This window comes from Ambystoma mexicanum, chromosome 1p (genome assembly GCF_040938575.1).
Source record: "Ambystoma mexicanum isolate Mex_15411 chromosome 1p, UKY_AmexF1_1, whole genome shotgun sequence".
Classification (NCBI taxonomy): Eukaryota; Metazoa; Chordata; class Amphibia; order Caudata; family Ambystomatidae; genus Ambystoma; species Ambystoma mexicanum.
The window spans coordinates 293,754,490-293,764,184 of record NC_090921.1 but is presented as its reverse complement, the minus strand read 5'-3'; the positions used below and the strand labels follow the sequence as shown (position 1 = coordinate 293,764,184).

The following is a 9,695-nucleotide window of genomic DNA, read 5'->3' as shown; positions in this document are numbered from 1 at the left end:
TGCTGCCACCAACATATATGCCGTCCACCACCTCTTGTCCTATGATATAAACAGTACGGTCCAAAAGAATTGACTGGTGCCAATCACCCATTACCATTAGTGACCACTATCTATGTCTGGCCTTAAATCTAACATGTTCTGATACATCCCGTCAAATGTCCAGGGATGGTGTTGACTCCATGCAGCGATACAGTACGTTAGCAATGTCCTGGGGCGGCTATATTTCATGGAATGAGATAGAAGGCTAGCAAGTGTGGAGATCATTTTATTTCAAATACTGATACACTGAGGTAGAATGGATACAAATGCCTTGTGAAGTTCCTCATACAGTGAGACGGTAGGGTATTAACTAATCTGGGATCACGCTATATGTATTCTGTCTGGTCATAATTGGTGGATGAACCATACCAGAGCTTCTCTTGAATTATTCCATGCAGTGATAGGAGGTAACATGCCTTGGAATTGTCTTTGTTCCATGCAAAGATACAGTATGTTACACGGCGAAGGCATGCTTAAGGAGCATCACTATTTCATGCATTGAGACGGAAGTAGGAGCCCATTGATGATCTTCCTGTATGTCATGTCTTGATAGAACGCGATGGAGAAGATAGGCATGCCCTGCGTGATCTTGATTAATTCCATGGAGAAATACAGTAACAAAATATGCACGGGCATTATCTTAATTTACTCCACGGCAAGATGATTGAAATGTAAAGGCTAGATAAGCATGGACTGATCGCAATAGGTTACTGTCCATAAGTGAAAATGGGACTGCATGCCCATGCATGATATTTCTGTCTTTCCTTCAACAATACAAGGGGTTGGGCCTGCCCTGAGGTACCCTTTACTTGTTCCATGCCCAGAGTCACAAAGGGTATCCCCCTTAGGTCACTGGGTGTACTTTAAGGTGGCGCGAGCATTTGCAACCCTAGTTTCCCCAATCTATCCGCATTATGGGGCAATCCCTGACTCCTCTTCCTCAACTGGACTGTCAATTACCAAACATGCAAGGGAATAACCAAACCTCCCCGCTATTACCAAATGGAGCTCAGAGATGGCCAAAATCTTCCACTATCCCCAAGACTGGGTATTCAGGAAGGCCTTCCCAGACTCAGAGGTGATTTTATAGCAATCAGTGGCAGGAAGTGATTACTGCCACAAAGGTAGAACTTGGGGAGTTATAATTGCTCTTTTATAACGCACTTAATACCGGAGGCCAGTTTCTAAGTGCGAGACCGTGATTGGAACCTGTGTTACTACGCGTTATCTTGCTTCCAAGACAAACACGTTACCCCCAAGCTATCCTCCCGGCCTACTTAATAGCTTCTTGCAAAACAGCCAAGAAGGTCCCAGGGGTGGAACATGCAGGAGCCTTGTATAAATAGGCCCAGGACAGAGGACACCATTTGTATTGATTGAAAAGAGTGTGAAGGAGTTTGGGGAGCACATACCAAAGTCCATCACTCCACTGTGGAAGGAATACTAGAAACTGCACCTGTCTCTGGGGAGAGGATGCAGAAGCCCTTTAATGCGATCAAGGAAGGGGGCACTAAAGCTTTTTAATGGCCGCAGAAAAGAATGCTTGATCCCTTTATTGCCATTGGTCAGGAGATCCTGGAGCCCTATATTTTAAATGGTGTAGGGATACCGGACCGTTACTTTCTATGAAGATGGGATATCACAGACATTAACTTTATTTAGAGAAGGGATGCCAGGGATGTTTACTTTCTAACAGTAAGCGAAATCAGAGCCATTTACCTTCAACCAAAATGGGAAAAATCAGAGCCCTTTATCTTGAACCAGGAGGGCATATCAGAGCCCTTTACCTTCAAACAAAAGGGCCTATCAGAGCCCCTTACCTTCAACCAGAAGGGCAAAATCAGAGACCTTTACCTTCAACCAAAAGGGCAAAATCAGAGCCCTTTAACTTCAACCAGGAGGGCATATCAGAGCCCTTTACTTTCAAGCAGAAGAGGATACTGAGCCCTTCATTCTAAACCTGTGAGAGTAAAAGGGTTATCGGAGCCATTTACTTTGTATGTAAAGAGGGAAAGGATGGACATTTTCGTGAAGAGAGGAAGAGATACTGAAGCCCTTTATATTCCCAGGATGAACCAGGGGGTATACGTAGATTTGAAGAGAAGTTTCGTCTCACTTTTAAAGGTTGGAGTCATATAAATAGCTTTCATTTTTATTTCTTGAAAAAATGCACTGAAATGGTGAAGGTTTTCTGAAAATACATTAATAATAAATAACCTGAAAACAACATAAATGCCTCTGGGGTGTTGTCCGCCCCGTGGGAAGACTCGCTTTCCAGACAACATTCAAGATGATGGCAGGCGGCTGCTCTCTGAGGTGGCCTGGAGTGAGACGGAGTTGCTCTCCCTTGTGTGATGAGAGGACGACATCGTCAATGAGACTCTCCTAATGAGCCCATGGGGTGTCAAATCTACTCATCCATAAACTAAGGAGAAGACAAACACAGATATTCACAGATGCCCACGGGGAGTTGGAGCAGCTCCTTTTGGTACTTGGGCTTTGTGATGTACCAATGGGGATTGCCACCGTTGGCTTCGGTAGTCGCATGTGGACAGCGACACAGTGCATTTTGAGTCAGGAACACAAACAAACAGCCAATGAGGCCATGGCTACACATCTAACCAGACGAGTGCTTCTGACAGTCTGGAGGCAGTGGGAAAGTGTTGGTCACATGCACATGCATTTTTGACACATGACTGACCATGCCGCATCTCTAACAGACTTTTAGAGACAATGGGCTGACGCATCACTGACCCTGCCACAGCCTTCTCAGCCTACCACAGGCACAAGCATGGTCTTCCAATTGTCCTATCAAGTAATATACTTCTGGACTGAACCCGCACTCAGACCACAAGGCATCAAGGAGCAGCCACCAAGTTTGGTTATGCTGAGAGAGACTTTTGTGGGTTGTATCCAGGAGGGTAGGCAAAGGCTTGTGAGTGCCTCTGAGGGTCGTGTTTTTGGAGGGTTGAGGAGGATGAACATTTTGTGCGAAGATGGTGTTTGAGCAGAGTCACCAATGGATACAGACAGGATGTGACCTGCGTTGGTCTGGGGGCACGGTGTATGCTACAGCAATTGTGACTGGTCTCACAGGTTTACTAACCCCTTCCACAACACTTCAGGTCCCAGAGACACAAGCACTAGCCAAGAGGACCTCCAACATATATGAGCACTGACCAGCGTGTCTCATATCACTGACAACCCTTACCAGCCCTGGGCTGTAGCAGATACCAACCTATCCTAAAATGGAACCACCCATACAACGGCCATGCCTGATCCTAAACCTCCCATGAACACCAGCGAAGGCCAGGAGCCTACAGATACCAGAACTGACCAGCCTGCCTCATGTTACTGGACTCTAGAAGGCATCAACTCCACCCAACCTGGGACACCCACACACATGTGCGATACCTGGCATACACTGCTACCAGACACCAGCACAGGCAGCCCCAACTCTCTTGCATGTCCCAGCACTGGCCCCCTAACAGGCACAGGCACTGATGACCTAGCATATCCTGCAAGCACAACTACTGGTCTTCTTTGGACCAATCACAGAAGCCAGCAGTGACTAGTCATGGAACTTTTCTCAGAACCCAGCCCTGGCAAGGTCTGATCCTTCCACAGACACCACTTGCAGAGACCAACCTGCACCTCCCGCTGACATCAATAGTGGCCAGCTTTTTACCTCCCAGAGACACCGTGCAAGCCTCCCCAGGGAACAATCTACTAGGCAGGTAGGCCCGAGACAACAACACTGGCAGCCTTAGAATCCTACTAGACCGCAAGAGTAACTTGGACTTCCCACATAGACCAGCACTGATTAGCAGTGGACTTCTCATGAATACCGACAATAACTGGCCTTTGACAGCTCACAAATAGCAGTCAACTGCCCTGTACTTCACAGCCCTTATGACTTTGCCATAGACATGGGCCTAAAACATACCAGACCCAGTCAGTGACTCACCTTGGAGGTGCTGTCTAGAAGTGACATGTGGGTGGGGCAGTGTGTTTTTACGGAAGGGTACAGGCAAGGATAGGCATTATTGCTTGAAAACATATGCCAGGAGAGAATTGGCATGCGTGCAAGCGGGTCTGTGAAATTGTGCCTTCATATTGTCGCTTTTCTTTGCCTGGGCTAATCACTGTTGAGTGTGTGCATCAGGAGTGTGCTGGATTGGGAAGGTTTGTGTGTATTTCTGTGCAAGTGACTGTAGGCATTTGCATTGGTGTGCAAAACTGCAGGCACATGCAAGGTTGTGTGCGCATGTGTGACTGCAAGAGTGTGTACTTGTATGTGCAGGCATGTACAGTAGTGTGTGTTTCAGAGACAGCACAGGTGTTCAAGTGTGACACTGCACGCGCTCTCTGGTGTGTGCAAATAACTGCATGGGCACACTATGTTGTACATGTATGAGAGTGCATGTGTACACTGGTACTGCATGCCTGATTGCGTGCAAGTATGTAGGCAGATTGTTGGGTAAGCAGATTCCAGTACCTGCCCCACCCTTTACTCACTAAGAGGCCTCTGCTAGGTCTTGCATAATCATCTGGTCATGCAGCCTTCCTAGTGCCTACACTTCCCTCTACGTTCACTGGCGTCTTCCCTGGCGTGGTAATCCCCAGGCAGATGGCCACTTGGCCACCTCGGACGCTTCTGGCTTAGCACACAGGAGATCAGACCTCCCGGAATCCTTCTTAGACAGGGCTGTTGTCCGGGGAGATGTGCGCCACGGTAACCAGGCACTCTGTGGTTTCACAAGACTTTCTGAGATTACAGTAGAGTCTGTCCTCGATGCTCGTGCTTAGCTTGTCCATCAGTTCTGCCCCGGTAGTCTGAGGTCCATAGGCCAAGTGTTCATCAAACCCTGGGGGACTGCCGAAGGGGCCCTGGCCCTGCTTGGTGATGCCCATGTCGGTAGCCTCCACAGAGTCTGGCACGTTGGTCGGCTCACCCGGCTCCTCTTCGATGACTTGGATCACGTCTTCTGGCTCCAGTCCTTGACCCAACGGCTGCGGCTCTGTTTTTCTGGCAGTGACAGGCTGCAGGATTTCTGTACCGCTGCCCCCTTCCCCAGAATCCTCATCGGCGGTGCTGACAATGCGAGGCAGTGTACTGTGGTATCTAGTGTCCAGTGGGTAGTTGACGCTGTCCCCCCGGCGCAATGGCGTGCGTTGTCTCTCCAGTGCCAGTGTGTAGCGAACACCCGGGTCACTGTACTGCTTCGTCCGCTGCCACTGCTTGCGCAGGTGGACACGTGAACGGTGCTTGGACCGTAATGGGGAATCATCAAACTGTGGGTCATGCCGGAGGAACTCATTGAACAGAGCGTCGGTCTTCTCATCTATGCTGTAGTCCCGTCGCTGAAAACTGTCCCTGGGTGGCAGCATCTGACCATAAGGAGATAGTCCCATGGGAGTGTCAGAGATGCCCCCTGCTGCCCCTTCATCTTCCAGCTCCTCGTTCAGTACCTTGGAGTCAATACTTGAAAACACAGTGCCCTTGCGGCCAGCATTGGTGAAGAAAAGCCTTTTCTCAGAAGCCGTCCTCTCCTTTGCCCCTAGAATCCGGCTATCCTCAAGTAGGCGGCTTGGGGCCTCGATGGATGCATAGCCACTGTCCATCTGTAGGAGCTTACGCGTGCTAAGCTCCCCATCACTGCCCCGCTCTGATTCAAGGCTCTCTTGCTTGGACGAACGCTGGGATGGGAGTGTTTTTTCTGTTTGGCACTCTCCTTCTTCAGCAGGGTCCTGGGAGGCAAAGCTGGGGACCCCGCTAAGTGAGCTGATGCTCTCCGCGTCGCTGCGCACCGAATCCCTATCATTGTTGCTGCTACTTTGGTCGGATGAGGCGTTGAGCTCCAGTGAAGCCCGTAGGCTCCAAATGTCACGGTATGTGGTCTGCGGCTCGGCTGTGCCTTCACCGCCTCTCTCTGCACCATCAGTGCTCCCCGCCACCTCTGCTCCTTCTAACCTGTAGGAGACATTAAAGAGCATGTTTAGTCAGAAAAGCAATCTTAGCTGAAGCCTGTAATCATGCAGCATGCAGCATGCAGTCATTTTGCCATTAGCTGTGGAAGGAAGCATAATTTAGCCTGGAATGTCTCTCAGTTTGCATGATGGACATGCATTCTTTGATGAATCTTTTTTAAAACATGTGTTTCACCACTTATTGCCATGCCATTCCATGTACAAAGAAGTCACTCTTGAAACGGCCTCACTGCGCTGAAGATTTATATAAAAAAAAGTGCACAGCAGAAATAAATAAGGCGCGCCCAGAAAGGAAACATGGTAACAAGTTTTACCAGCGGAACGGACCAAGCAACAGGAAGCTTTCATGGGACCCAGCCCACCGGTTCAGAACACCAGACACCCACCAGCAGCTACTTCAAGCCCCAGAATGCAGACTAGAAGGTAGTCGGCAAGGCCAATCTCTGGAAAAGAAAGGGGGCAGCAAAGGGGGCTGCTGATCATTGGGCCTCAGCAGGACCGCATGCACCCCACTTGGTGAATAACAGGGCCTCCTCCCCATATCTAACTGAATTAAGAGACTGAAATCTTCCTCCCTTAAGCAGTTCCACGGCTGGAAAGCTAATCCCAGCTCCAACTCCCTGGCAGTCTATAAAATAGCCTCTAGAACTCTAGAACTGGTGAAGCTGAACGCGAAAAAGAAAATTCCACATTACAATCCAGAACGCCAATTCGGAGGTGAAAGAACCATTTAAAATTCTGAACCACCAGCATCAGGCACACTGACTAACAAAGGATTCTAATTGGTGTTAGCTCATTCAAAACGCAATGCAACAAAGGTTAAGTGGCATAAAAGAGGACGTAATCGTCAAAAAAGACCATCTCCCTTTAACTCCGGCCATATACCCTTTGTTAAAAATCGAGCCACTCTGCAATTCAACTTCATCCCGATTTCGGTTGATGAACTGAAGAAGGTGGTGGGGCAATTTAAGGCAACAAGATGTAAGGGCGACGCATGCTCGCCCTTAATATTCAAGTCTTGCCCTCCCGCTCTTCTGGAGTGCAAATGTAAATATGTCAACTCCTCATTACTCGAGGGATTTGTTCCAGATGATTTAAAACAGGCATGGATTACCCCTACATTGAAAAAACCTGGTTTAGCAATAGACAGCCCTCTTAATTATAGGCCTATTACAAACGCACCTTTTCTGCTGAAAATCCTAGATCGGGTGGCCTACAGCATTTGAATCAGTTTCCGATCCTGAACCGCTTTCAATCAGGCTTTAGACAAGGGTTTGGGACCAAAACATCCCTACTAGAGTTGAAGTCCAGATTATTTGGATGCCTTGATAAAGGGCTCGCTTCCCTATTAATCTTTCTGGACCAGTCAGCAGCATTCGATTTGATTGACCATTCCATTTTGGTTACGAGAATGGTTTAGTGGCTAATTTCACTCCCGCGGCAGCCTAATGGATGAATTCCTTCCTGGCTAATAGGAAAAGTAGGGTTTCTCTTGAGGATGCAGCAGCTTCCCCCATTCTTGTGCCCTACGAGGTTCCACAAGGAGCTAGTACTTCCCCCTGTATTTATAACATCGTCATGGGCCCTTTCTTTGTGTTTTTGGAATCGGGGGGCGGGGGTCATGTTCTCCAATCCATGCTCAGGATGAACAAGTATTTTCTCTGATTGAGAATTGGATGATGAACAATAATTTTGCCTTAAATAGAGGGAAAACTGAGTTAATGATAGTGGGCTCCTCAGCGATGTTGGCTAAGCTGGACCCTGCTCACAAGAGCTTTTTTTTTTAGGCGATGTGAAAATTGCCCCGCAACCAAAAGCTAAAATCCTTGGCGTGGTCCTTGACCAATTGTTGAATATGAAGGCGCATGTGAGTGGTATGGTCTCAGCCGCCGTCTGCTATGCCAAACTTTTTATTGCATATCAGACCCTTCATATCCCAGGCTAACGCATAAACTATTGCGAGAGCCAAGATTGACTACTGCAGCTGCATCCTGATAAGAATTTGTAAAGGAGATACCAACAGACTGCAAGTTGTCAAAAATGGAGCAGTTAGAGTGGTTAAGGGCCTCTCGTTCTGATCATTCTCTGAAGCCAGACACTCTTTGCACTGGCTTCCAGTTGAGGCACAGGCCAGATTTAGACTCCTGGTCATCATTTATTAATGCAGACAGGGGCTTGTGCCCTTCTATATGCAAGAACTCATTTCCGAGATGGTCAACGGCAGGAAGCTCAGGTCAAGCAACCAGAATTACCTCTCGACTCCTAAATGTAGAATGAGTAGGGTAGAGAAGGGAGCCTTCTATATTGCTGCTCCCCGGTCATAGAATCTGCTGCCATCTACACTGCGAGGTCATCCCTCCTTGGCGATCTTCAAGAAAGAACTAAAGATGCTGCTATTCTCGCATTCAGCTTCCTTAGCCCTCTAGTTCATTTTTCATCTGGCCACCGGGTCCTCTTGACCTCATGTTTTTTGTTTCTGTCTTTGTCTACACCCTCACACCTAAGGGTCCAAGGCTGCATATTACAAATAAAGTAAACTAAACAGCTGGGTCAATACCCTACCTATTTCAATTGGCCAAAAGGATGTCTATGTACCTACAGAAAACTCTACAAATGCAACGTGTATAGGCCAGATGTTGTCAACACTCATTCGTCATTAACTTTGCCCAATCCTTTACAGAAACCGGTTTGATATTTTTAAAAACCTCCAAGAATACATCAGCCAACCCCTCAGGTGTTTCAATAAATTACTCACAAATGCTTTACTGGAGATTTTATTTATTTATTGCATTTGTAGAGCGCACGAAAACTCGAAGGCGGCAAGGCGATGTGAGCATAGAGGCATGATTATAGATGCGTCCAAGTCAGGCATGCACATTGGGTTCCAAGTTAGATTAGTTCTATTAAACAGAAATGTGTCTAGTCTTTTTCTGAAGATAGTCCATTCTGAGGTGGGGTGGGAGGGTGTTCCAAAGTTCGGTGGCTAGGGCCGAAAATCTAAAACCTCTACTCTTCTGAACTTAGGTGTGTGCAGGAGGTTGGCATAGCCAGTTCTGGCAGGTCTGGTAGAGGTTGGCTTGGTGAAGCACTCTGAGAGGTATTGAGGAGCAGCGTTATTGATGCAGCTGTGGGTCAAGGTAAGAATTTTGAATGAGATACACTCCTTCACTGGCATCCAGTTGGCATCTCTCTTGGCTTGATAAATGTGGTCTGATTTTGTTTAGGCCGGGGCAGCGCGCATGGCATTGTTTTGAACAATTTGTAGTTAATGCAGGTTACCTTTGGAGGTGTCAGCGAGGAGGGAGTTGCAGTAGTCTAACTTGGAGCACATGGTGGCTCGGGCGATGTTGATGCAATTGTTGGTGGAGAGGTACGGGCGACGGCCGTTGATGAGTTTGGAGGTACATGCTGATGAGGAGGCGATGGGAGTTCACATGCTTGGTGAGTGAGAGAGTAGAGTCCAAGTGGACGCCCAAGGTTTTGACTACCGGGGGAGACCGGAACAGTGTTGTTGTCAATGGTGAAGTGGGAATATGCCAGTGCTAGATGGATTGGGTTGCTGACAAGAAGGAGCTCCGCTTTGTCGTCATTCAGACAAAGCCCATTGGTCACCATCCAGGATTGGACAGATTCATAGATGCAATTCATTTTGGGAGTGTATTGGT

General features: G+C 47.9%; 1 protein-coding gene across 5 annotated transcripts in view; it reads right to left on the bottom strand.

Annotated features, from left to right (window-relative positions):
• Positions 1 to 247: 247 nt before the first annotated feature.
• CBARP (CACN subunit beta associated regulatory protein) overlaps positions 248 to 9,695 on the bottom strand; it is a 200,992-nt gene continuing 191,544 nt past the window's right edge. For all 5 annotated transcript variants that reach the window (XM_069647211.1, XM_069647220.1, XM_069647205.1 and 2 more), the window contains exon 10: positions 248 to 6,013. In XM_069647211.1, the coding sequence (XP_069503312.1) occupies positions 4,738 to 6,013 (1,276 nt within the window). In that variant the 3' untranslated portion in view covers positions 248 to 4,737. The remainder of the gene's footprint in view (positions 6,014 to 9,695) is intronic.